Here is a 27,971-nt window from a genome sequence, read left to right as displayed (position 1 = left end):
CTCACACCCAAAAGTTCCATATCTTAGATTTAGAAATACTTGGACTGTTACATGTCCAGTGTTTTATTATCTGTTAACAACCGCCGCAATTCATCCACCTTTACTCTTCACTGTGTGCTGCTTGCTTTGTATTCCTCCCCCATATGATGATAGACAATTTCTCCTCTATAGTCTCCTTTCAGACATCATTTCCATATCTGGAGTGCAGAAATGCTCCTTCACAGTAACATGTTCTGGATTACACCTTCTGTTGTTAAAAAGCAATGCCATCTCTTTAAAGGAGCATGAGGCTCCTTTTAAGAAATGAGACTCTCTAGCGCCACCCTTCGCCACGACGGCCGTCGGGGGTACTGCAGCCAACAGCGAAGCCGGCACGGGAGAACGGGGAGAACGTGCATGCAGCGTCATGTGACGTCACATCCGCAGGACAGCGCGGGAAATTCGGCCCCCGAATTGCAGCACATTTTGCAGCACACAGCCTGTTCAAGGCAACGGAGAGATACACTAGAGGGCTCATTCTTTTTGGTTTGGAACGCTTCATCTGACATTATTACTTTTTCATAAATCCTGCCTCAATCTCTTTAAGTCTCACCTCTTCTTCAAAGTAACACGTCCGAGACTACACCAACTGTTGTTGACGAGGATTCCAGTCCGTCCTCCTTTAAAGTGAGTTTTGTGGGTTCTGCATCTTCCCGAGGGAGCGCCGCTTCTGTCGAGAGCTGGAGAAAGTTTTGGCATTTCCCTGCGAGCATTGGCCAATCAAACTGTAGCCACAGTTAGTGCTGGTCAGTATTGAACATGAGGGAAGGGCAGTTTCAAAGAATGTAGCTTATTTGTGTAACAAACATTTGAGTTGCTGTTCATGGTACTGTATGACGAAGGCACATCACTCTGCAGAATTCTGATAATTTCAACTTTTTAAAGAGAGCCTTTGGAATGTGGAACAAGTTTAAGCAGCCATATCTCATCTCACGTCATGAAACACATAATACTGCATTCCTGATATTCCTGGTATCTGTTCATCAGTGTTCCATGGTCTTCCGTTTTATTTGCCAGTGGTCTCACATTTAGGGTTGCCACCTTTCAGAAATAGAAATAAGGGACGCCCCATTTCAGCAACACTGGCACCAAAAAAAGGGACATCCCCAAAACTTCTAAAATGCATAGAAATGTATTTATTTTATATCAAAAGACAAAATGCTTTGATTTAAAGTTTAAAGTGCTTTAATAGCATTGAACTTGCTCCTATTCTACGTATCTCCACATCAGCCCAGATGTTCTGTATGCAGGTAAATATAAATATAGCTACAGGTGAAGGTCGGAAAATTAGAATATGGTGTAAAAGTTAATTTATATTCAACTTAAAAGGTGAAACTCATATATTACCTAGTCTCATTACATGCAAAGCAAGATATTTTAAGCCTTTATTTGTTATAATTTTAATGATTGAATTGTTTATTGATTTCATAAAACATTCTAATTTTTTTAGATTTCTTTATTTGGGGTTTTCATAAGCTGTGAGCCATAATCATCAAAATTATAACAAATAAAGGCTTGAAATATCGCTCTTTTCATGTAGTGGGAAATAATATATTTGTTTCACTTTTAGTTGAATTTACTGAAACGAATGAAGTTTTGTAATATATTCAAATTTTCCAACCTTCACCTGTATATTATGACATAAATAAATAAGAGCATAATATGTGTCCGTATTGGTTCAATACAGAACGCAACTTTTAATTCCCAATTACGTAACAATTCCGTATTTCAAGGGACGGGTGGCGACCCTACTCACATTCCCTGTGATAAACAAGGACTCCTGTCTTCTATCTATGACATCTCCACCCCAACAACATCTGAATTTGGGCTCTTCCAGAGATTGTTTGTGATTTTGGGAAAACTTAATCAGCTACCCCCACTTGTCGCCTCGGGTAGTCATCAGAACTTTTGTTAAACAGTGCCAGCTGAAAACATGCTCTTATTTGTTCATCTTAACTGTAGATAATTAGTGCACCGACAACCGTTTTCTGCATGTTTGAATTTACAGTAAGACATAAATAAAACAAATTAAATAAACTGAAATAAAACTTCTCTTGGGCTGAAAGAGGGGAGGAGGAAGAGAGTGAGGAGGAGGCCGTCTGGTCTTTTCACCAGCCATTGCCGTGGGACCGAGCCGGCCTCCAACCTGAGATTGAGGGCACTTGTCTGCCGAAATTGGGGCCAGCAGATGGCATTTTATTTGGAAATGCACTCAAAGCTGCTCTGAGCTGACAAGAGCTTTGGAGGGAGGTAGTGACGGGCAGATGCACAAACTGGATCAGTCACATCAAGAACAGGAAACTAAAGGCCAATTACGATCAGCAGAGACCGAAGCTCTGGGCCTTGAGAACAATGAGACACTGTGACCTTTAGAAAATAGAAATTTCTATTCTCCTCCTGAGTTTGCTCTCCTAAGGTTGTTTCCTTTTCCCCTCTATTCCATTTATTAGTGGAATAACAAGGAGTAAAGATGAATTTGAGGCTGAGAAATTCAAATTAAATCCATTAATAGACAGATTCTGCAGGAGTTTTGGATGCTAGGGCAAGGAAACCATCAAGGCAAACAAAAAAAGCAGCAAACTATGCAATTATTTTGCTTTATTGTAGCATTTTTCAAGAGGGTTGTTGGGCTATTAAGTTTTCTTTTGAAACAGATTTTTAGGGCCAAGATACTTTGAAGTTATCATTGGTTGTGTTTCATTGCAGACCTGAAGCCAGTATCACAGAGCTGTGGTCAAAGGGAAAGGCTGAAGAACGCGATGTTGACAGGTGTGTACTCAGAGAAGCTTTGGTGACCACTGTCGTCCCAACACGAGTATCAAACCCATCACAACAAAGCTTTGACAGCACGACAGGCACTCAGTAAAGGCACAGTTTTTGCCTTGGCTGTTAGGATAAAGGGACTTTTTTTTAATTCTAGTGAGATTTTGACTTCACTGATGTATCTTAGGTATTTTTAATAACTTACTGTGTGCTGAAGTGGGAGAAGAGTCACCATGAGGGAATGTAACTGCCAGATATTACAGCGGCTTGTATAAAATTACTCAAAGTGAACTACAGGGATTCAGAACGACGGAGTATTAGGGCCAAACTAAGAAAAAAAAAGGAAATTACGAAAATAAAGTCATAATAATATGAGATTAAAGTTGTAAAATTACGAGAATAAAGTCATAATATTTTGAGAATAAAGTCGTAATATTACGAGAATAAAGTCGTAATATTAAATATATTATAAATATATAAATATAACTTCACAAGATGTTCAATATTCAACATTTTAACACACTCTTCCTGTTAGTTCTCATAAGTTAACACTTTATTCTTGTAATATTACGACTTTATTCTCATAAATTACCACTTTATTCTTGTAATATGACGACTTTATTCTTGTAATGTTACGACTTTATTCTCGTAATATTACGACTTTATTCTATTACGACTTTATTCTCGCAACATTATGACTTTATTCACGTAATATTACGACTTTATTCTCATTATATTATGACTTTATTCTCGTAATTTCCAAATTTTTTTTTTTGTCTTAGTTTGGCCCTAATACTCCGTCGTAATTCAGTGATGGGAACATCCTAGTATTTCATAATTAATGCTCTACACCATTTTATACATTGACTTTACTATTGATACACTAACATTGATACATTTGAAGATGTATAACAGTAACAAACTAAACTTCCTGTGCTCCCCACAGGGGGTGTGGTTTAGAGATGTCAATAAACCACACCCACTGCTTCAGGGTTGTGTGGTTTAGGGTGATTAATAATGGCCAAAAAGTAGTTTGAGGTTGTTAATAAACCTTTGCAATTTGAAAATGTTGTAGTCCACAGCGAGGCGAGTTTTCAAACATGAATAATGTCCCTACGATAACCTGTTGCCAAGCAACAAGCGTCCAAATTCATATGGACATTTTTTTCTTTTATTGAAAGTTTAATATCTCAAAAACTGTAATAATTGGCATAATGAGGTTGAAAGATCTTTTAGTCTGAAGCGAACCGAGTCTGGGAACATTTGAATGATGTCTCTACGATAAGGTTCGGCCGACCAGTAGGCGTCCGAATTTTCACCTTTTTTCCCACTTCTTGGCATCTAGCGTTGCCACGGTAACGCTTTTGACTGAGAAAAGTATTGCCCTTCGAGGCATGATGGATCCACATGTGTTGATGTATGCTATGTGTGGGTGCACATTCCGGGTTCAGGCTACATTAACGGATAGGTTTTTTTTTTCACCATGGTAAAAACCCCCATCCGAATGAATGGGGCCATTTGGCCTGGATTTTGACACATTTCCTTAAATCATAGCTTCATGATATTTGAATATGTTGAAGTCCACAGCGTGCCCCCGAGTCGGGGAAAATTTGTACGATGTCTCTACAATAACCTATTGCTTAGCAACATTGCCCTTTGGGAGTTTTGGACGATTGTAATATGGTCATGCCCATAATTAGCTATAACAACATGAAAGTAATCGGAGGAATTAAGTTATTCTGAATTGAACTTCTTGACCTCAGTGTTGCAGCTCCTGCTTCCTTCATAAAAATCAAGTACCATTAGCAGCAGAGTCATCTGAAGGTATAAACTACTGGATAACTGCAAAAGTGTCACCTTACCAATATGTAGTAAAATGTGCTCCCCTGTGGAAATGCTGCATCATTGTCTCAAAAGTGCTTTTGAGTATATTATTGCTCATAATCGTACATTTTCTCTAAGTTTCTAGTATCAAAATATCTGTTTTTCCCCTCCAGCTTTTCCTTTGACAGGTTCCCACAGCAGATCTATTTCAATCTTAGCCTCTTTTATAACAATCATCTTTCAACCATTTCTTTCCCAGAAATGACCCCTTTGCTCTTCCCCTTTTTGTCCTGCCAGGCAACTTTGTCACCAACATCCTAACAAAATTTCCATTATTACGTTATGCAACCTGGATGAAAGCAGCTCTAACCTGGGCTGCTCCTCTGAAGTCTTTGTTTTTAAACCGACTCTTGGTTGTGACTCAAGAGTCCTAGAAGAAAATGTCCCAAAATGCCTAAGTAACTTCAGCTCAGCCATAAAATTATGTGAATACGATCTCGGATGAACAACAGCACATAGTGATTATTTCACAAAACCTAGTCAAACAAACAAACATGCAAAACTGGACAACACTAGAACACACCACTAATCCACTCATGTATTTATTTATATACAAATATCAAATTGATACATACACACACGCTGCTTGGCTTTGAACAATAACCAGAATCTATGTGTCTACAGACTGTGGACGATGGTTCGGTTCTTCAACTCCTGGACGTATTCTTTGGCCTGGTCGAAGCCTGTTCTCTTCTCCGTTTTGGGTGGCGGACCTTCTACCAGCTTGACAAAATAGTTACAGTAAACTTTGTCCATGATGCCAAACCTGCCCCTGCCATGGAACCGGATCCGCTTCAGGTACTGGCCTTTGCCAGAGAAGGACTCGGCTGGAGGAGAAGGGATGAGAGAGGATGAGAAACACAACACATTTCATTCACAGGTTCCCTTGCATGAAAACAGGCCAAAATTGAAAGGAAAGTTGAGGTAGTTCTCCAGCCTGACGTGAATTACTGACACTGCACAGCATCACAACTCAAAGCTACTGCTTTTAGGAAAATTACCCCCAAAAGGCCTTAGTAGCTTCAGCTCAGTCATAAAATGATGTGAATACAATCTCGGACAAATGTATTTATTCTCTTAGCTATGATTTTTCAGCTTCTGGAAACGTGGCTGACAGCAGGCCAATGATCTCCACATTGTTTTGTCAATATTTTTATCCCAATTTTTTTTTTTTTTTTACCAATTTACCACCCTTTTGACCCATAAACATGCCATTGACAGTTCAGTTAGACCTCAGAAAATCATGTCAGCTTCCTTTCAAATGTCTGATGGCACCTCAGCTTTGCTGTCAAATGTTTCAATTTACAAGCCTTTTAATATTTGCTGATGAATTATTTCATGGCGAGACATAAATAGTACACATCATAACATTTCATTTAAAGCAGATTTAGTTTGTGAAAACATGTAACATGAGGTTAGTCGTGGTCCCTTAGGTGCAGTTTTGTTTCTATTTTCTCTTTTTATCGTGAAACCCTGCTGTAGATCCTCACCTACGTGAAGATTGGATTTATACTCCACATTGTGATTCTTGACTGCCATCTCTTGAGCTTCAAGAAGTATCTGAAACAAGAAACATAGAACTGTAACATCCACACACACATGTGCAGAAGTAGAAAAGAAGAGGATTCTGTCATTATGCATAGACACCACAACTCAAAAATTAAGATGTGCACAGGAAAAAAGGAAAAAAAAAAACGTATTTAGAAGTTTGATCAACAATAAATCCAGAAGGGATACCTCTAATGTGATCAAACACATGCAGCTGTGAAAGATGGACGTGGAGTTACAAACCTCTTTCATAATTTTTGCTCCTTTCTTGTCATTGAACTCCAGCTGTGCGATAGCCTGATCAATGCTCATGCCCTGGATCTGTGAGGGAAAAAAGGCTTTGATAGAAGCACCCGAATAAATATTTCTGAACAGATGTCAGATCAGCACGGTGCAGCAGTGCCTGCGGCGGCTGTTTTGGTCTCTTTTAAAGGCAGCACTATTGCATCAGCTATAACAACAAAGACTCTATGTGGAAAGAAAATGTATAATTTTAATACTAAAAAAATGTTGGAGATGATTTTTTTTCTTCTAGATCTTAATTCAACTATAGTCATATCAGTTTTATTGCATTAAATCTATATGTCATAGTTTACTTTCTATTCTACTTCATCACTTTGGTCTTTTAACCAATACACCAAAGATGTGCTCCTTTCTGTAGTCTAAAACCTTTAAGTATTCTTTAGTATTCTACTTCAGTATTTCAGGTGGATTTTTTTTCCAACCAGTAGTTTTTTTTTTTATGCACATCTTGAATCTCTAGACAACGGCTGGATAGCAATGATGCATGGCGAACTGCAGCTCACGGAGGATGTTGTGATGACATAAATCCCTGCTGCACATCTTACCATTTTGGCCAGGTACCACATTTTGTCTTTGCTGTACTTAATCTGTCTCCGGCTGTGGTGGATCTCCTGTGGATAGAACCGTGAAAATGTCAAGTCAGTCGCAAATAAAAGAGCCATCTGCTACTAAAGTGCTGGCGGCAACACACAAGCTGCTGACAATAACGACAAATGTAGCCGCGACACTTTCCCCTTTTATCAGAGTCACGGTGTAAACGGGCAGAGAGACTCACTGCTGGTCTTCGGGGCTCGTCTGGCAGCTGAGGCGGGTACACCAGCAGGTTCTTCTTCTCCCACTGTTTTGTTTCCAGGGAGGAGCTGGTGTGGAGACATGAAAGCTGCGGGGCCACAGCACCCAGTCCCGGCAACCTGGGGAGGTGTAAAGGGAAGGTAAAGGGTCAGGGAAAGGTCATTTCACACCTGAGCTGGACCACCTCAGACACTGGATGATAGTGCAGCATCATTTGACCAATTTGACCAAAGAGCTACAACTAAGCCTTCTAGGTCCTTTTGAAATCTTGTGCGACTCCATCAGTACACAAACAGCCTCAAACTCAACTATGTTAATCAGACTATGGTGCTATTATAATAATAATTAGGGCCCGAGCACTTACAGTGCGAAGGCCCTATTGTATCTGTAGGAATTATTCCTTCTTTCTTTATTTTTCTTTTCCTTCTGACGAAAGGAGGGCGTTTTTGCCCCCCTAAACGTGCCCCAAAAGTCACCAAATTTTGCACCCAGGTGTGTTATACATCAAAATGTGCCTCTCCATCCTACGACGACACGCATTACTTTTCTCTTTCAAAATCGTTACCGTGGCGATGCTAGACGCCAAAAAGCGCGCCCCCCCCTTCATCTGATTGGTCCATATTTGATAGTTCCCCAAAAGTCACCAAATTTTGCATGCAAGCCAGACTTGGCGATAAATTTGATATTTCATGGTTTGCATTAATGGGCGTGGCCTAACGGCTAAACAGCGCCCCCTAGAAAACTTTTCTCTGCCACTTTTGAATGGTTTGACATAAAGACTCGTGGGTGGTGTCATCGGACATGGTTTTGAGTCCTTGACCATAATTGGTGCAAAAAAAAGAGAGAAGGTGATTGGCTGCAATCTTCCATCTCTCCAGGACTTAAAGCCTCCAGGACCCTGAAGGTGCAGGAAAGATTGCAGCAGACGCCTCCCACCCAGGACACAAACTGTTCCAGACTCTTCCCTCTGGCAGGAGGCTGTGGTCCATCAGGACCAAAACCTCACTCCACAAAAACAGCTTCTTCCCGACTGCAGCTGGCCTGGTCAACAAGACCCCGGTCCCCCCTCTCCCCCGTCTACCACCCATCTCTACGTCACATTAACGTAAAGACTCCACTTCTGACCTTATGGGTCACATTAACGCACATCCTAGATCACCTTTGGACAGACTCATTACTCCGGCACTTTAAAACCAACCTTTTGTACATTTTTTCTTTTAATATTATTTGTTCTTTTGTATTGCACCAATCACCACAACAAATTCCTTGTGTGTTTTAATTACTTGGCAATAAAGTTCTTTCTGATTCTGATACAATCCTTTCTATGGGATACTATTGAACCATTAAATGGAAACAGATTGCGTTGATGAGCAGATCTGAAGTGGTTCACATAAAAACACATACATATATTCATCCATCCACATGTGTATCTCCCAGAAAAACAACATCTGGACAGTCTCGAGTGTGAAGCACTGGACAGCACCAGGCCCTGACATGATCCCCACCTACAGGCTGAAGAGCAAACCTCTCACACCAGCTGATAGGAGGAGGCTAGACTCCCCTGATCATGAAGGACTCCCAGAGGGAGACATTTGTAGCCAACAACCTGCCGATAAACCACTTCTGCACAACATGGAAGCTCCTGTGACTCCACACACAAGCAAAGCCCAGGAGGAACCCCAGAGGAGCAGAGCACCAGATACTGGCCGACAAAAGAAGCAGGTCAAGAGGCAGCGGACAAAAAAAACTGAATTTGTAGGACGAAATGAAAGATTATGACTAAAGCGCACACGTGTATCCCATAATGCCTGGAAAGACAGTAAAAACAGAACATTAGGAGCCTCCATCAGGAGCCACGTGGGACTGTTGAGGACGACTCTCACCAGGTTGACGCAAAGACATTATATATTATTATGTGTTATGTGAACTAACCATGGCTTCCGCACTACTACTTATACAGGCCCAAAAGCTTTTGAAGATATACTGACCTCAATATGATCCAAATCAAGTGTGTGTAAAATGTTGATTTTTTTAATTTATTTTTTAATATACATCTTTAAAAACAGACTAAGCACACCCCAAAGAACACCTGCCCCCATTAAATTAGGGAAAAAAATTAAATATGATGCAAAAATGACCATATTTAATTGGACATGTTAAAAATTAATATACAATTACTTGTCGTAATACTGGAATAAATAGCTTCTTAAAAGCAACAGAGTAGAAAAGTTTTATAGTGCAAATATCTGGGTGAAAATACAAAAGCAGAGTGATGATGCCACTGTGGTGGCATCAGCCATTTTTTATGGAGTGGTCTGCTGGGGCAGCAACATCACAGCTGCAGACAGAAGGAGGCTGGACAAAACCATCAAAAGGGCCGGCTCTGTCGTTGGTTGCTCTCTGGACACAGTGCAGGTGGTGGGAGAGAGGAGGATGATGGCTAAGCTGTCATCCATGATGGAGAAGGACTCCCACCCCATGAAGGACTCCTTCAGAGCGCTGGAGAGCTCTTTCAGCGACAGGCTCCTTCACCCTAGGTGTGTGAAGGAGCTACAGAAGGTCCTTACTCCCTGCAGCTGTGAGACTACACAACCAGCACTGCTCACAGTAGACCACATACATAACAACCTGACAATAAATGTACATAAGGGAAATAATGTGCAATATCTTTCACTCACTGCAACGTGCAATTATGTAAATATCCATCTGTAAATATCCGTCAGTTATCTTTTTTTATATACTAGTATTTCTTATTATTTATCTTTCTTATTCTTATTCTTATTATTATTGTATACCAGCTTACTGTTTATAGTGTGTTATTATTATTACTGTGTTATTACTTTTACTTTTTCTATTGATGCCTCTTGTTTTTGCACTATCCCCTTTGCTGCTGTAAACTGCAAATTTCCCCTCTGTGGGACTATTAAAGGTTTATCTTATCTTATCTTATCTTATGAGTACATATGCATAATTGTCACATTGTAACATTGTATACGTTTTTTTAAGCTTCGATTACACCAAGAGTAGCATAATTTAAAGTAAGTGGACCTCATTTTACCGTGTAACTTTTATTTGGTCCATCATTTATTCATTAGTAAGAAGAAGTAACCGATCAGAGCTGAACTTGTCCTTCTGCAGGAAGGACTGCTGCTGTAAACCTACCGTGACTGGAACAGCCCACATATACTCCTCACAACGGCCACACCTGAAAGCAAATATAAAGTCAGTAAAGATAACGGCAGGACAAGTCACTAACTCCAGTTATTTTGGAAGAAATGTTCAATTATTTCGCTTGTTTCTCACCCCGTCCGGTCATGGCAGTCGACATGTTGGATTTACGACGCTGCTCTCCCCTTTACGGCAGCAATCTTTATATGATTATATCATTGTAGTTTTTACGTTTTTTTTTGTCTGTACTACGTATGAAACGTGTGATTTACATTTCATGTCGCTGTTATAACAGTAATGCAAAAAATGTAATGTGTGTCTGCTGCTGTCATTTCGATTCGAAAACGCTCAAACTGCGCTTAGTTTGACCTAGTGAAGATCCCGTAGTCGAGACCGGCGAGATTTACGACACCACGCCGAGTGTACGGCAGACAGTGCTGTAGCCATGGCAGTCCAGTAACATGTGACAATTCTGATTTTTAGAGGCTTCAACGAAGGAAAGGGGCAGAAAGTTAAACTTTCCGAGGCAACATGCGCGACAGGTCGCTCCCCGCGTCCCCCAACTGGTACTGCTCGCGCTGCAGCGACGTCAACAGCAGCGGCTTGTTGGGTGTCGGAGGAAAAAACGTCATCTACTTGATTGACGTGTCCGCATCCTCGTGCAGGGTTGCAGGTGAGGCGTTCAGGCTCCACATAGACCAAGTAATGACCAAGTAATGTCAGGTGTGCTGGAGGAACAACCAGTACTCGAGTTGTAAAAAAAAATCAGGGGGGATGGTGGATTTTATCATATGGGGACAGATAATTTGTGCTGATTACAAATAATATACTATATTACAAATAATAGCACTGACCAAAACACCTGCAGAAATACTGCAGGAATGACATAGCAGCAGTTAAATGCAGCCTTCTGTAAGCTTTAAATATCCACTGGGCTTACATCAAATACATCAAAACACAACAATAAAAAACCTAGTTTTCTGAACTTATCAATATTCCTTTGTCCTTCACAGGATAAGTAAAATGGATCACTGCAAAAACTCAAAATCTTAACAAGAATATTTGTCTTATTTCTAGTTAAAATGTCTCATTTTAGTAAAAAAATCTCATTACACAAGACTCATCACTGGAAAAAAACAACAATTTTCACCTGTTTCAAGTAGATTTTCACTTGAAATAAGTAGAAAAATCTGCCAGTGGAACAAGATTCTTTTTGCTTGTAATAAGAAGATAAATCTTGTCCCACTGGCAGATTTTCCTACTTATTTCAAGTAAAAATGTACCTGAAAAAGGTGAAAATTGTCACATTTTTCTGGTGTTATTTTTCTGGTGATGACTCTAAATGTTGAAATAGCAGTAAAACCACATTCATTGATGACATTACATAAGGGATGGAAAGGGGGGATGGCAGTTTTACAGGGGGGATGATTTGGACCGTTTTTATTTCGGGGGGGGATGCCATCCCCCCTCCTCCCCCCTCAATTCGAGTACTGGGAACAACCACTAATAAGTCGGGAGAAAAAAAGTCTGTTTAATATAACAAAACACAATTGGACAGATAATTCAAATCTGTCATTCAAAGATGAGATGATGCTGATCTGTTGCAGCATGTTTACATGAAGAGTTTAAATCAGTGGAGTAAGTTGTAAGACTTTTACTGAGGGGATCTCAACGAGAAAACAAAAGAAAAGGATTCCCACAATTCCCATTCAAATAATGCATTTGCACTCATTTATTCTTATTCTTAATCTTAATTTCTACTTCTTTCAAACCACATAACAAGACCGTAGGAAAAAAAAAGCTTTGCGACTTATTTTACTTATTCTAGCAAATTCTAATATTTTCTCTGGCTGTCAGAGCCACAGAGGAAATGATGAAAGTGTTTCCTCAGATTCAGCTCCTGAGCAGTAATTACTCTCTTCTGGATATTGCAGGTGAGCTCGTGGGCCACAAGGACCTGGTGTCGGGATTTTCCTTCTGTCAACATGCTGGCCAGAGTCACATTTGTGTCAGCTCCTCCAACGACGGGGCTGTTCTCTTCTGGGACACGGACGCCAAGACTCTAATAAAGGAGCATGCAGCTCATCAGGTGAGAACTGTCTCAACTCTGTTTGGTTCCATTCGGTTTCATAGATGCATAGCGTCTGGTTTGACATAAATCAATCAATCAAAATTACTGATTAAGCTGAATCTTTGTAATTTTTTAGAATGTGCAGCTATAATGAACTGAATTGAGTTTTTGAGTATGAGATAGTGTCACATTTTGACCACATGTGACACGTGTCTGTGGGATGTCACATCCGTCCACACAGAACCCCGTCACGGCCGTGCACTGGTCCCCCGTGGATAAAAACCTGGTGGTGTCGGGGGACGAGAAGGGAGTGGTGGTGTGTCACTGGTTCCACACCGGAGACTCCAGCAGCTTCTTCCCTGAACCCAGGACCATCTTCTGCCTCAGCTGCTCCCCTCACACCTGGAGCTGCGTGGCTGTGGGGTAAGAAGAGAACCACACTGTCAGGACAAAGAGAATACAAGTTAAATAGTAAAGGGAGAATATTGGATGAATAATGTTTGCTTAAAAGTAGGGCTGGGTATCGATTCAAATGTCAAGAATCGATTTGATTCCAATTCTTAATATTCAGAATCGATTATCATGATTCGATCCGATTCGATATTGATTTGGCTTAGTGTTATTTAAAATGTTTTTTGAGCTGTTGCCTGAATTATATGACTGTAAAATAACTAGTGAAATAATAATTTCACAATAATTATTGTGAAATAACTAAGAAATAAATAACTCAAACAGGCCTTCCAATATCCATTTAAAGTGCAAAAAAGAAAGAAATTGCAACAGTTCATGCAGTAAACAAATCATTTTAGCTTATCTAATTTATTCTGTCACCACGCACACATATTGCCATGAAGCACCTGGCATTTTTCAGAAGTGTCATGACAAACTGTGTGTCCGACTACTGGGATTAAAGTTCACCTGGCGAAAATGATGGAAAAAAAAATCGATCTTTAGACATAAGAATCGATTTTTAGGAATTAATATGAGAATCGATTTAGAATCGGAAAATCGATTTTTTTCAACACAGGCCTACTTAAAAGTGAACTGGAATCTAGTTTTTTTTACCGATTTCTATGCTGCTTCCGTTCAAGTAAATTCTGATGGTTTACATTTCATTTAAAGAAAGAAAAAAGATTTAAGTTAAGTATGAGATAAGTCATCTGTGAACTACACATTAACTTTTAATCTGTAGCCACCCTAAAGCAAACGAACCGCATGAAAACCTGCAAAACCCAGCGGATGAGAATTTCCCTGCATTTCCTTTGAGAAGGTGTTCAAAGTAAGATCTATATTTGATTCACAGATACAAAGATGGTATGATTGTACTGATCGACGTGAGCAAGAAAGGGGAGGTGACGCACCGCCTGCGCGGGCACGACAATGAGATCCACTCCCTGGCGTGGTCGCCGCTGAGCGGTGAGGAGCAGCTCCCCAGCAGAAACGAAGACGGTGAGGGTCATGGAAAACTGAACACCCTGGTCGTGTTGCTGGAGGTGAATAAAATGGAGCTATTTTGTATTTTTCTAGGAAGCGGCGGTGTGTCCGCGGGAGACGTAAAAGGCTGCTATCTTGCATCTGGGAGCAAAGATCAGACCGTGAGGATCTGGAGCACAGCGAAAGGAAAAGGTGAAGGATTTGTCACAAACCTCCTCAGGCAGCTTTGTCGTGTAAACGGCAGCAAGTTTGTACTTCTGTTCCCTCACCATGAGGTAGTTAGTCACAAAAGTGGAAGAAAAATCTTCCATTTTTCATTTTAAGGAAAATAAAATGATAAGTTGAGGTCTTTTATGATTGATGTAATCCTCTCTGTCAGTGGTCCAACACTCGAACCCCCTACCATGTCCCTGATATTATGTTCACCGGAAAATACTGCTTCCTGCAACTAGTGTTGTTTCTGTCAGCTTGTTTCAATTTGAGTTTTAGTCTAGTCTTTGGGTCAAGCTATCATTTTAGTTTTTATTAGTTTTAGTCATTTTCATTCTCCTTTTAGTCGTGTCAAGTTTCAGACGACTAAAAGTCTGAGCATTTTAGTCTTATTTTAGTCAGAATTATCCAGGACCATTTTTGTCTTGTTTTAGCCCAAAAAAAACGATGACATTTTAGTCTCGTTTTAATCAAAGATTGTATTGACGTGAACCCAGAGCTCTGCGTTAACGGCATCAGCCTCTAACTCTGCAGCTGCATCTTCTGGTTCTGATTCCCCGCTGCAGCGACTGGGATTGAGGACTAACGTCACCCAGCAGAACTAAACCAGAGGAAACTACTGAAAACATGGACATTAAGAATCTTTGTTATAATCTCGTCTTGTTTTGGTCAACGAAAATGAAGACACATTTTAGCAGTTTTTATTTTGTAATCTACATTTTAGTCTCGTTTTTATTTGTCTACGATATTGCATTATATATTTAATTATGGTTATCGTCACATGGCCATTATTTTTGTTGTCTCGTTTCGTTTTCCTCAGGTGATAAAGTTTTGTTGAAGACGATATTTAGTCATAGTTTTCGTTGACCAAAGCAACTTTATCTGCAACTGGAGAGCATTAAACCGCCCACGGTCTTCATCAGCGTGGACCATTTCTCCTCCTTGTCTTTCAGGCGTGATGACTCTGAAGCTGCCGTACCTCAAGAGAAGAGGCTCTGCTGTCGACCCCGGGGTCAAAGAGAGAATCTGGCTCAACGTTCACTGGCCCCAGGGAAGAGCCACGGAGATCATATCCAGCTGCTTCAGGTATGTACGTGTGTGTGGAGGAGTTGGTAGAGACACGATGGCTCAGTAGGCGAGAGGACCTCTTCATTTCTCCGTCCGTGTTTGAGAACATATCGTCATCTTTAAGGGAGAGTGTGGCAATCAGATATTACGATGTTCCCCCTCAGCGTTCGCTGCTGCAGAGATAAAACCGCTGCTCGCTCGTGAATAATGTTTGGCTCCACTTCAGAGCAGAACGTGGGCTCTCAGACTCACTGCTGTGCCTTCAGATGTCCCGCACTCCAGCTGGAGTGTAGCGCTGGAGCTTTTAAAAATGTTACCTCGCCAGTGTTTTTAAATTGTCCGTGCTGAAACAGTTTCAGGGCAACCAGGCCGGCTGAGCGCCGGCTCAGACAGAGTCCCAACAGACATGTTGAGAGAACGGTGATGTACAGAGCTATGTATGAATGGAACTTACTTCCCAAACACTTTGAGCGAACTACTAGCATAAAAGAATTCAAATTATTAGTAAAGAAACATCTCTTAAATAAATACATATAAAACGTATTTAATTATTATTAAATGGCTATTGGTTTACTAAAAATGGTTCTTGGTTCAAGTTACAATAAGTGATTATAACTTAAACGCATTGTCGATGACTATACATTGTTTGAATTGGTTGATGCTATTTAAAGAAGGTATGATTTTGTATTGTAAATGCATTACATCTAAATGTTTCGGAATGACTAACCTTAATGTGAGTGTCAAAAGGAGCACTGGTCTTATTTGACAGAAATCTAGAATATACTTTGTAGTAGAATTTCCTTCTTTTTTTTTTTAGTTTTTTTTTTTTCTTTGTTTCTTTTCTTTTTCTTCTACTACCTCTTTAGGTTTGCTTTTAATTTTTGTCTTGTATTGTATATTATGTGTCGGACCCCAGGAAGAATAGCTGCAGTTTTCCTGCAGCTAATGGGGATCCAAATAAAACTATAAACATGTTAGGATCATGTGCCTTTTATGAGTTATACATGTAAGTTATGGAGTGTGTTCGCTCTGCCTAATCCACTTCACAGGTAAACGCCAAGATGAGACATTGTGAAATAAAATGAAAACAAGGATTTGTGTGAGAAAGTGTTGATATCAGCATCACGTCTTGGATTCTCCAGCGTCGCGTCACTACAGTTCAGGCGCACAGAAAATTAGTGACACTGAGAGCACAGATTTTGTCATGAAGCTCAGCAGACGTTTGAAGGCAGAGTTTTAAAGGGAACTGCTGCAGTAAACGGGAGCAAAAACGGCAATTAATGCTGCCAAAAGATAATGAAAAAAACCCTATCATGATTGACGATGGTAACATGCTGAAATCATTTAACCCCTGTTGTTTTCCCCGGCTTGTTTGTGCGCGTCCAGCGGCGAGTTGGTGATGTGGGATCTGACCAAGGCAGGAAAGCAGAGATGGACTCTGTTCGGAGACTCTTCAGAAGGCCAGAACCACAGCAGGATCGTCTTCAACATGAGCTCGGTCCAGCTGCAGGACGGCAGGGAGCTGCTCATCAGCACCTCCATGGACAGAGAGGTGGCTCTCCTTCCATCTCCGTTGTTCTGGGAAGGTTCAAAGCTTCCTCTGAGTTAACGTGTTTGTTTTCTAAACGTGTCCAGATTAAGTGCTGGGACCTCCAGTCCCTGAGCTGCTGCTGGACTCTGCCCACCCTGGGGGGCCCCGTCAACGCCCTGACCTTCTCCCCGGTGGGGGTGGGCTGTCTGGCGCTGGGCGTCGGGGACAGCATGATCCGGGTGTGGAACACGCTCAGCACTCAGAACAAGTACGACGTCAGAACCTTCTGGCAGGGTATCAAGTCCAAGGTCACAGCGGTAAGACGTCACGCTCAAATGTTTTTATTTTCGTCTCAAAGTGAAGTTTTGAGTTGTTTAAACTGAACTCTTGCTTACCGGCTGCTAGGAATGGGCGATATTTTACCGTTCACGATATACCGTCAAAAAAATTCCACACGTAAGAATTTGTCATCTCGCGGTAAAAACGATAAATTCACATTTATGACGTTTTTGTGTAACAAACATGGAGGAAGGCGGATCTGAGAGCGAAGAGCTCGTTGTTAAACGAGGCTCCAGCTCCATTATCTGGAACTGTTTTGGATTTAAAAAGAGAGACGAGGAGCAAACATCATCTATTATGTGCAGAATCTGCGAAGAAACAGTAAGTGCAAAGGATGGCTATATATTTTTATTCTTCATCATGTTGTCTTTTGCACTATTTTGTTACCCAACAGAAGGAAATGGTTGTTACATTTTGATATAGCGTTTGACTATTACGAATAAAAATTGCAATAGTATCTAATTTGTGGCATGTTTCAACCACAGGTTAATTTGCACATTTTATTTATATTAGAAGAGGTCATCACTGATAGGGTTTTATTTTCAGTGAACTTTTATTTATTTGTCCTGTTTCTTTATTTATCAGGTTGTATTTTTTTCTACTTTGTGATTTTATAAGCTGAGAAAACTTTAGGACAATGGTACTTTTGCTGTTTGATGTTATCCCACTGTTTAAGCCATACAGTTTGAATAAATGTTGAATCTGTTCTTACATTTCAAACTTGTTTCATTTGAGTCATTACAGTTTTGCAGTACAGGTTAATTGTTTTTTATTAATTCAATTTAATTGGTGTAGTTTAGTAGCATTTAGAGCAGTGTTTTGGGGGCTCCAAAGACTGAATGTGGTGATAGATTTATAGTTAAAAAGGTGGAGTTGAATTGGTATTTTTTTTATCGTAATTTTTATCGTTATCGGGATAAATGCCAGAAATTATCGTGATACATTTTTTAGTCCATACCGCCCATCCCTACCGGCTGCACACAGCCAGTAAACTTGACATAACTCCTGCTGTAAGATGTAATTGGAAACATCTCAGATCTGTGAGACGCTCACATCAGGTTTCTCACGTGGAGATCATCTGTCCTGTGGTTCATGTGTAACAAGAGGCTCTTGAGATGCAACGTAATAAAGAACTTGTCCTTTTCTTGTAGCTGGTGTGGCACCCGAAGAGAGAAGGATGCTTGTCCTTTGGGACGGACGATGGTAAAGTTGGTATCTACGATGTCTTCTCCAACAAGTAAGAACCTTGATTGCATCCTCCTGTATTATTACTTCATAGAATCTGCTTTACCTGTTTTCATCTAGTGCTGGATAAAGTGACTTTATCACCTTCATACATGAGACACATTAGCCCCTGTGCTGTTTTTGGGTCAAAATGACCCAATTCTTCTATCCTTCTTTCCTCCTGCCATGCTCTCTCCTTCTTTCTTCCTTTCCTCTTTTCCTCCTTGTTTACCCTCCTTTACTCTTTTTTCTTCCTACCTCCCTTCCGTCATTCGTTCCTTTATTACCTTCTTTGCTTTTCCTTCCTTCTTTCCTTATTTTATCCATTCCTTCCTTCTTCCCTTCTTTCCTTTCTTTCTCCCTTCCTTCCATCTTTTCTCCCTTCTTTCCTCCCTTCCATCTTTTCTCCCTTCTTTCCTCCCTTCCATCTTTTCTCCCTTCCTTACTCCCTTTCCTACTTCCTTCCTTCTTTTCTCCTTTCTTCCTTACTTCCTTCTTTCCTTCATTCCTTCTTTTCTCCATTCACCCAAGCAATCTTATTTAATAACATTAAATAAGAGTTTTAACATGTTACTGTGTTGAGTTAATCCAATTCAAAAGGAAACAGGAAGGTAGATCAAGTGTCAGGGGTAGAAAAGTCAAAGAAAGAAAAGTAAATGAGGAAAACTCTGCAGGATGTGATGATGATAAAATTATATTTTTCTTTTAGTGAAGTCTGCATTTCAGCCCTCCCAACCTCTCCTGTGAGACCAGTCACATAAATCAACTGAATGTAGTCAGATTGGTTTGATGTGAGAACATCTGAGATGTATCGGACATGAACAGATCCTGTATGAATCCTGGCTGTACATTTATACCATTTAAGCAGGCGGATGTGACTTAACTTGAAAATGTGACGAAGCACAAACGCAGGTGGACATCCGTCCACCAATTTCTTCAGAAAGCAATGGCTTGGATAAAATCTTCCAGTTTTCAGTTTTTTTCCACCTGAATTCATTTAAAAATGGTGCAGGTCTTTTCATCCCTTTCAGACTCATTTTTTTCCCGGGCCGGGAGCCAAGTAGCTCTGCCCTTCTACTTCCTCGTTGTTTCCCCTGGTAGTAGCTGGTGTCAATGTCGATATCGGGTATGGTTGCCTTTTTGAAAAATTATGTAAGCGACTTGTCCGAAAAATCAGATATTGGCAATAAATTGGAATTGGCCTTCAACACCTTCAGTGTAAATGTTGCCAAAGATGACAAGCCGTCAAAGTCCAGAGGAGCTACTACAAGATGCTGAGTGATGATTTAAAAAAAATACAATTTTTATACACCTCCTGTTTACAAGTAAATAAATAATTTTATATATATATATATATATATATATATATATATATACACACACACACATATGTTGTTTCCTGTTAAATTTGATACAGAGAACCTGTTCAGCTCTTAAATCAGGGAATTTTTCCCCCTTACAAAATAAAAGCCCTTCTTTCTTTGTCTGTTTGTTTGTCACATGCTACTGTAAAAACTTCTAATTGCACCATTTAAAATGATTTTCAGTGTGATTTTTTGTTATTTTTGTTAAAATGCAAACTGGTACTTATCGCTGTGACTTCAAATGGAAACCTTTTAGTGAAATCTTTGCTTTCACTTGTGTTCCCTTATAATCTCTTGAGTCTACAGAGTCCGATTCTCCTGCAGCCACAAACGCCACTAACTGCACATTTGTTCTGCTCCGTCTCCTCCCAGACCTCCGCAGGTGTCAAACTCCTACCACAGGAAAACGGTGTACACGCTGGCCTGGGGACCCCCGGTCCCCCCGCTTTCATTCGGTAAGTTCCTAATGAACTCTGGGCTCCTGCTGCTGCTGCTGCTGCTTGTTCTGAACGCTCTGAAGCAGAGAAAAGCGCTGACGGCGGCTGCTGAAAGGCAGCACGTCAGCAGAAAAGCCCCAAACTTGCTCCGCTCGCCTTCTTGTGATCGACGCAGAGAAAACACTCGCATCTCAACTCCTTCCACTCGAGTTGTAGGAGGTTAATTCTGACACTTTGATTAGCGGATCACTCGCTGCGTTTCAACGTCGTAAAGGTTGCCATGTCAACAATCTCCTCTCGGAGGTGATCATTTTACCTGCAGGTTTAGACCACTCGAGGGAGCTGTCAGTGTTCCCCCACATCAAGGTGGGGTTGCAGAGCTGGTTCCTACTGATGCAGACGGAGCTAACATGCAAACATGGTCCCGTCTTTATGAGGTGAAGGTAGAGGAATGCAGATCTGGGTCTTGCACAACCTGGACTGCCGTGTAGCGTTTTCTCATGCCGTCCCAAAGACTCTGTCAGGTCTTGGACTTCCAGGTGTGAAAATGATCTCCCGTGCTCTTTGAACCTTATGGCGCTTTTCCACTAGTATCTGCTCAGCCCGACTCGGCTCGTCACGCCTCATCCCGGCTCCACCCGTTTCGTCCTGGTTTGTTTTTCCACAGCCAGGTGAGAAGTGGTCAGGTTGGGGTGAAGCTGCTGTGACGTACTCGATTGCGCAACCCCTTTGTTTGTGTCGGCGCTGATCAGAAATCAGCTGGAGCCGCGAGCGGCTGAGAAAAGAACAGCGCCTGTGGATCTGATCGTTCCTTATCAACCGTCTACATCCCTTTTTTAATTATCTAGTCAGCCACCAGGTTTATCTGCACCTCAGTTTGATCACCAAACAGACGTTTGCGTTTTATAATAAAATCGTGGACTGACATATTGCCGGCTCAACACGCTTAGAACCTCGGCAGAAAAGATACAGAAAAAGCATCTGCTTGGAACGGCTCCGCACGGCTCCACCCGCCTCGGCCCGTAGTGGAAAAGTGCAAGACGGGGGCGTGGCGGGTAGAAGCGCTGAGTAGGTACTGGTGGAAAAGGGCCATTAGATCACTCCATCAGAGAAAAGGTGAAAAAAAAAAAAAAAAAAAGCAATCTGGTCATTCAGGCTGTTCAGTTATTCAGAATTCATTATTCTGGATACATAATGTTGCTGAGCCTCGATCTGACCAACTCCAGCGAGCCCAGATCATAATACTTCCCCCACCATCAAGTCATCTACCATTCTTCCTGCCCTGATGTCCCAATAGAACTACGTCAGTCTGGACTCATCAGCCCATATGACCTTTTTCCCATCGTTCCAGAGTCCTATGTTTATGCTCCTTAGCAAGTTGTAGCCTTTGTTTTTCAAAAGCTGTGATTCTCTGAAAGTGACACGGTTGTTCATGCTCACGCTGCGACTTCTCGTCACATCGTCTGAGTGGAAATGCTCTCATGTTCGTCGTGAGTTCTGTCGATTTTCTTTGACCACATTTCCTCCTGGAAGTTAATGGTTTTCCAGAATCCTCCCAGCATGTGTTGGAAAGTCCTGAACTCACTTTAAGTACTTTTTGTCAAACCTTTTGTCGTCGTTTGGTTTGTTTTGATGCAGACCGCTAATCTCAGGAACTTGATCTCCACGACCGCAGGATGTGCGTTCTGACACGTAGGAGGAATCAGAAAACGCCTGCAGAGTTAAATAACCTTTTGTCCAGCTGAAACACATTCATCATTGCAGTATTTTTTATTTTTTTATTTCCAATAAGAGGCTCTTACCTATTTGCTTTGATAAATTCAGGGTTTGACACAGCGAAGCAGCGCAGTAACCTTTCAAGCTCCGGACTTTAACAGCGAGCTTCCTGCAGGCCAAGAGCTCTGATTACCACTGGCACCAACATGGCCTTCGATTTCCACCTTAGTCTTTGAATGTCTTGTTCTTGGCAGTAAATCCTCCTTCCCTAACGTTTACCACAGACCTTGTTGATCCGATCAAAGCTGAGCCGTCAGTCAAAGGTTCAACGTGTCAGTATTCACAAACTGTACAGGACTGTCTCAGAAAATTAGAATACTGTTATTTTCTGTAATGCAATTTAAAAAAAAAAAAAAAAAAAAAAAAAAAGTCATACATTCTGGATTCATTACAAATCAACTGAAATATTGCAAGTCTTTTATCATTTTAATATTGCTGATTATGGTTTAAGATTAAGATTCCCAGAATATTCAAATTTTTTGAGATAGGATATTTGAGTTTTCTTAAGCTGTAAACCATGATCAGCAATATTAAAATAATAAAAGGCTTGCAATATTTCAGTTGATTTGTAATGAATCCAGAATGTATGACATTTTTGTTTTTGTAATTGCGTTACAGAAAATCACAATATTCTAATTTTCTGAGACAGTCCTGTAGATATTAAATACCTGTTCCAGGGTAAATGATTGACATTTGTTTGAATGAAATCTCATTTCTTTGTGTTGCTTAATTTTGTGATCGTAAAATATTACAACTGAGCTACAAGTAACAGAGCAGGAAACAAAGCAGCAGAGAACCTGTAAACGATGCTGGATTGGAAACTTTTCCTCACTTGTTCATTTGTATTTGTGTGGCGTTCAGGTGCAGCGGGACAGCAGAGCTACAGCCTGTACAGCTGCGCCGGCGAAGGCGTCATACTGCAGCACGATCCGTACCATCTGAGCGGAGACGCCTCGGACATTGATGTGCTCATCAGAGACACCAACAACATCAAGGTGGGAGAGGGATCACCTCCTTACTAGTGTTTCAATTCCTTGGAATCGTTTGCCTTTTTCACAAACGATTCCCTTATCGATTCCAGTGGGCGCGAATCATGTCACCAAGTAGGTTGCGCCAGCAGGAAAACACGGGGACAAAGCGGCATAAATGCTCGAAAGTTTGGTGACATTTTACCAAAAAGGATGACAACAGGGCGACAATACTTGCAATGTGGACATTTTACCAAAGGGGGGAAACTGTTAGGACTCGGCCGGCTGATGGGCTGGGAGTGCGGAGTCAGCCGGCGTGTGGTTAGGCTGATTTATGGTTCCGCGTTACACCAACGCAGAGCCTACGGCGTAGGTTACGCGGCGACACGCACCGTACGGCGTACCCTACGCCGTAGGCTCTGCGACGATTTAACGCGGAACCATAATTCATGCTTTAGAAGAGCGGAGCGCGCTCCTGACACAGCTGCAGCTCGTCAGCTCATCTGTGGGAGAAGTTAAAGAGCATCTACCACTAGCTTCTCCTTTCATCAAGGCAGGGAACAGTATCAGGCCAGAATAGATGAATGTCACCAGCAGTGACTAAGTTTGTGCTGTTGAACATGTTACTGGACATTCTTGTGTAATTGCTACAAAATAATTGGTTGTATTTAGTTAATTTCTACAGAAGAAAATTTATTTTATTATTATTATTTTATATTAAATACATATTTTAAATTACAAATAATTTTGTGGGGACCCCGTGGCACCATCGGCGGGGGGCGTTTTAAGACCTCACTTATATTTTTTTGTTCAAAGATTTAAAACAAATTGTTTGTGCTCCTTTTTTCCAAATGAGAATCGATAAATAATCAAATCGTTAAGCAGAATCAAAAATGGAATCTGAATCAGAAAAATCTTATCAATTCCCATCCCTAGTCCTTACCGACCCCGTCAACCAGCGATCTGTGCTGTGGTTGAGTTTACCAATGATTCATGCAGGTACCCACTTCTGATGATTGATCAGGAATGATGACAAGTCTCATTGCTGGCTCCAAAAGAGCCGTTCTGCTGGTCTTTATCTATTTATTATACCTTAAAATAGAGTTATGGCACCGACTACACCAACAAGCAACGAGTTTATTCCAAAACAAGAGCCTTTTATGCAGCTGGCAAAAGGATGAATAATAAAAGGATCATCTTGAAGTAATCATTACACGGAGGAAGGAATGTTGGCAGCATTCCTGCCAACGTTTAGTCTGTTACCTCTGTCTTCTCTGAGGACTCTTTTACTTTAATGCGCACATTTCAGGAAGCCTTCAGTGGACCGGGAGCATCTGTCAGCCCCAGTAAAATCCGACACATGCACGAGGGAGGCGCACCTGCATCAGGTTGTCCTTGTCAGAGCTTTAATGGAGCCGATATGCTGCCGGCCGCTGCCTGAACGTGGAAGCATGCTGATTAGAATACCTTATGACGCCCCGCTTTGCTTCCCAACAGCACAAGCTGTCTCCGCACACAGACCTCAGCTGGAAGCCAGATGGGAAAGTTGTTGCCATCGGCAACGAGGATGGGTGAGTTGAATCCATCTCATAACACACAGTCACAGAACCAACGTAGCCCTTCAGCCACAGCGTGATGGGTGAAATGTTTGAACCGTGGTATCCAGGCCACGTTCATCCAGGAGTTTAGGATTTGAGTAAAACAAAATTTATAATCTTTGGTAACCGAAAAGTAAATTGTAAAGTTAAGCTCAAAATGAATGATGTCGAAATTGAACGAGTATGTGAAAATAAATTCTTGGGCGCGATAATTGATGATAAACTTGATTGGAAAACACATATAAACAATATTAAATCTAAAATGTCCAAAACCATTGCAATCCTATACAAGACAAAAGAGCTTTTAAATCAGAAATCCACTTACATACTGTACTGTTCACTCATTGTTCCATACATTACTTACTGTGTGGAGGTATGGGGAAATACTTACATAACAAACATTGATCCAATTATCAAACTACAAAAGAGAGCCATAAGAATTGTAAATAATTCAAAATACTGCGACCCAACGAACCCACTCTTCATTAAACTAAATACCTTAAAATGTGTAGATCTAGTTGAGCTAAGGACTTCTCTTATAATGTATAAGGCACACAACAACCTACTTCCTTTCTGCATTCAGGAAATGTTTTCACCCAGAGAAAGTCGGTATGAACTCAGGGGAACTTGTATGTTTAAAAAAATAAAGGTAAGGACAAACTTTAGAAGTAGATGTGTTTCTGTTAAAGGGGTAAACTTGTGGAATAGTCTCTGTGATGAGCTAAAAATGTGTAGTTCTATCCGCAAATTCAAAAAAATGTTTAAACTTAGGGCAATTGATAAATATAAACTATGACCAAGAGCAGCTTCTCCTGTAAATCCTCTATATCACATGCTTTTGTTGTACCGTATTTTCGCGACCATAAGGCGCAACTTTTTTTTTTTTTTTTTTTTTTTAATGTGCCGGGCGCCTTAAGAAACGGTGCGCCGTGTCTATTACCTGAATTACGGTAATGTAAGGCCGGCCACCATGTGAATGGTAAAAAGAGAAGGGGGCGGGGGAAGCCCCGGTGAGTTGCGACGTGAATGAGACTCCACTGAGCTGATTAATGCGAAACAGATGATGAAAACGTTTAAGGATTTGCTTGATGTGTAAAGTGAAATAAAATACAATCAAACTAAGTTTTGCTTCCGCTCTATTTAAATAAGCACACTTGTTCTGCAGCGCGCGTGTGTTTTGAGTGTCGGGAACCGAGGAAGCACCTGCCGTGGGTTTGCGGGTCCGATCGCCGGTTCCCCGGGGCAGATCCGGCTGAAATTCCAGTGCTCTTTCCCCGGGAGCCCCTACAACAGTGCAGGCGGGCTCCTCCGGTCCCGGCTGGTCGGAACCGTCCACGTTCCCCGGTTAAAGCAGCGGCTGGAGCAGCGCGGTGATCGGCGCTGCTGCAGCAGACTTCCTGGTTCCCCAAGCGGGGTCCGATGACCTGGTTCCCGGCCGCTTTGCGAGCAGAGATTTCAGGGGTCTGTCCCAGGTCGGATCAACTTCAACCTGCGAGATTTTCAGGCAAATCTGTCGGTTTGATCTCCAGTAACCAAGATGCAGAGGATGCGCTCAGGAGCCGCCAGGCTCCCGCCGCGGGTTTGCCGGGCCAGGGCGCACCATCCCCGGGGCAGATCCGGCCGAAATGCCGCTGGTCTTTCCGCGGGAGCCCCTGCTCCCATACAGGTGGATGGCTTCGGTGTCGGCCGGTCCGAACAGGTCACATTCCCGGTTAAAGCCGCTGTGACGCGCGCTGCTGCAACCCGACTTCCAGGTTCCCGAAGCTGGATCAGATCAAATTCTCCTGGTTCCCACCCGCTTTAGGAGCAGGGATTTCAGGGGTCTGTCCCAGGTCGGATCAACTTCAACCTGCGAGATTTTCAGGCAAATCTGTCGGTTTGATCTCCGGTAACCAAGATGCAGAGGATGCGCTCAGGAGCCGCCAGGCTCCCGCCGCGGGTTTGCCGGGCCAGGGCGCACCATCCCCGGGGCAGATCCGGCCGAAATGCCGCTGGTCTTTCCCCGGGAGCCCCTGCTCCCATACAGGTGGATGGCTTCGGTCCCAGCCGGTCCGAACAGGTCACATTCCCGGTTAAAGCCGCTGTGACGCGCGCTGCTCCACCCCGCTGGGGAGAGACGGGCTCTGCGCGGTGGAGGATCCGCACAACGGGGTATGAAAAGTTTATTTACTGTTGTGCAGAAAGTGACTGACACCGAGGAAATTCGGACTGGCGCAGCTGAATTAGCGGAGCTCTTTAATGCAGAAACAGAGGTTTTGCTCCCGCTCTATTTTTTAAATAAGCGCTTGTGTGCTTGTGTGTGCGTTCTGCATGTGTGTGCGTTCTGCAGCGGGTGTGTGTGTTTTCCGGCCGGCGTGTTTTGCGGCACGCGTGTGTGCAGCTCTGCTCTGTAGACTGCGCCTTTTGGGTCGGTGCGCCATATGTATGTTTTAAATCTAAAAATGACACACAAAAATGAGGGTGCGCCTTTCCACACGGTGCGCCGAATGGTCGCGAAAATACGGTAATTGATCTCTGTAATACTTTTTATTTTGATTTGTTGTGATGTGATGTATTGTAAAAAAGGGTAGGCATTATATAAGCTACGGCTTCAGTCTACACCTTTTTTGGTTCATATATTTATGTATCCAGCTTTACTGTGGTGCATGTTTTGATTTGACTAATGGACCAAAATAAAACTAACTAAACTAAAGTAAAACTAAACTAAACGTTCTTCTGCTTCTTTTCTATGAAACGCCGGCCCGTGCGATCCACGCCGCAGGGGCATCGATGTTTATCAGGCTCCCAGTCTGAGGCTGCTGTGCAGCATCCAGCAGCACCACAAGATCATCAACGCCCTACGCTGGCATCACGACCACGGTGCAGCCGGACTGCAGGGTCTCCTGGCCTCGGGATCCAGCAACGCCATCGTCTACGTGCACGACCTCCAGTCCATTATCGGTGAGAGCCGTCTTTCATAAAACAATCTCATGTATGTTGAGTTGACACTAAATGTAATAATTGAAATAACAGAATTTGTGCCACCACTCCCAGAGAGCGTGTTGTTGAATTATTCTTGCATGCATTCATTCAGCGGAGACCAAAGTGAGCAGAGAAGAAGGAGCGGGTAAAAACGGTCGGTGTTAATGGTCTTCCCTCCTGCAGAGTGTCCCCCGGAGAGCCCCGTGGTGCTGACGGAGCCGTACCGCCGGCTGTGTGGTCACACGTCCAAAATCACCGGAATGGCTTGGAGTCCACATCACAGCGGCCGACTGGTCACGGTGTCATACGACGGCACGGCCCAGGTCAGTGAGGGATAAAGAGCAGGAGGTGTTGGTGGCAGCTGCCCCGGAGGCTGAACATCCTCCTAATCACTATATTGTGTGTGTGTGTGTGTGTGTGTGTGTGTGTGTGTGTATTAGGGATGGGACGATACGGGTAACTCACGATTCAATACTGTGGCGATATATGGCCC

General features: G+C 42.1%; 2 protein-coding genes across 3 annotated transcripts in view; one reads left to right on the top strand and one right to left on the bottom strand.

Moving 5' to 3' along the window:
* Nucleotides 1-5,210: 5,210 nt before the first annotated feature.
* On the bottom strand, nt 5,211-10,676 carry mrpl22 (mitochondrial ribosomal protein L22). The gene is made up of 7 exons (XM_061739188.1): nt 10,633-10,676; nt 10,492-10,534; nt 7,313-7,448; nt 7,083-7,148; nt 6,478-6,555; nt 6,177-6,246; nt 5,211-5,513 (listed from the first exon to the last, which is right to left on the bottom strand). The coding sequence occupies exons 1-7, from the start codon at nt 10,655-10,657 to the stop codon at nt 5,305-5,307; spliced, it is 627 nt and encodes a 208-aa protein (XP_061595172.1). The 5' UTR covers nt 10,658-10,676; the 3' UTR covers nt 5,211-5,304.
* A 252-nt stretch (nt 10,677-10,928) lies between these two features.
* gemin5 (gem (nuclear organelle) associated protein 5) overlaps nt 10,929-27,971 on the top strand; it is a 28,665-nt gene continuing 11,622 nt past the window's right edge. Inside the window, exons 1-14 of one of the 2 annotated variants that reach the window (XM_061740591.1) lie at nt 10,929-11,170; nt 12,432-12,586; nt 12,810-12,991; nt 13,872-14,017; nt 14,096-14,194; nt 15,166-15,298; nt 16,667-16,832; nt 16,916-17,128; nt 18,302-18,387; nt 20,111-20,193; nt 22,813-22,946; nt 24,417-24,490; nt 27,279-27,457; nt 27,662-27,801. In XM_061740591.1, coding sequence (XP_061596575.1) covers nt 11,029-11,170; nt 12,432-12,586; nt 12,810-12,991; nt 13,872-14,017; nt 14,096-14,194; nt 15,166-15,298; nt 16,667-16,832; nt 16,916-17,128; nt 18,302-18,387; nt 20,111-20,193; nt 22,813-22,946; nt 24,417-24,490; nt 27,279-27,457; nt 27,662-27,801 — 1,932 coding nt within the window. In that variant the 5' untranslated portion in view covers nt 10,929-11,028. Of the gene's footprint in view, nt 11,171-12,431; nt 12,587-12,809; nt 12,992-13,871; nt 14,195-15,165; nt 15,299-16,666; nt 16,833-16,915; nt 17,129-18,301; nt 18,388-20,110; nt 20,194-22,812; nt 22,947-24,416; nt 24,491-27,278; nt 27,458-27,661; nt 27,802-27,971 lie in introns of both variants that reach the window. The other variant, XM_061740590.1, reaches the window with a different exon arrangement.

Source organism: Cololabis saira, chromosome 14 (assembly GCF_033807715.1).
Source record: "Cololabis saira isolate AMF1-May2022 chromosome 14, fColSai1.1, whole genome shotgun sequence".
Lineage (NCBI taxonomy): Eukaryota > Metazoa > Chordata > Actinopteri > Beloniformes > Belonidae > Cololabis > Cololabis saira.
Note: the sequence above shows the minus strand (reverse complement) of the source record. Positions and strands in the feature narration are given on the sequence as shown.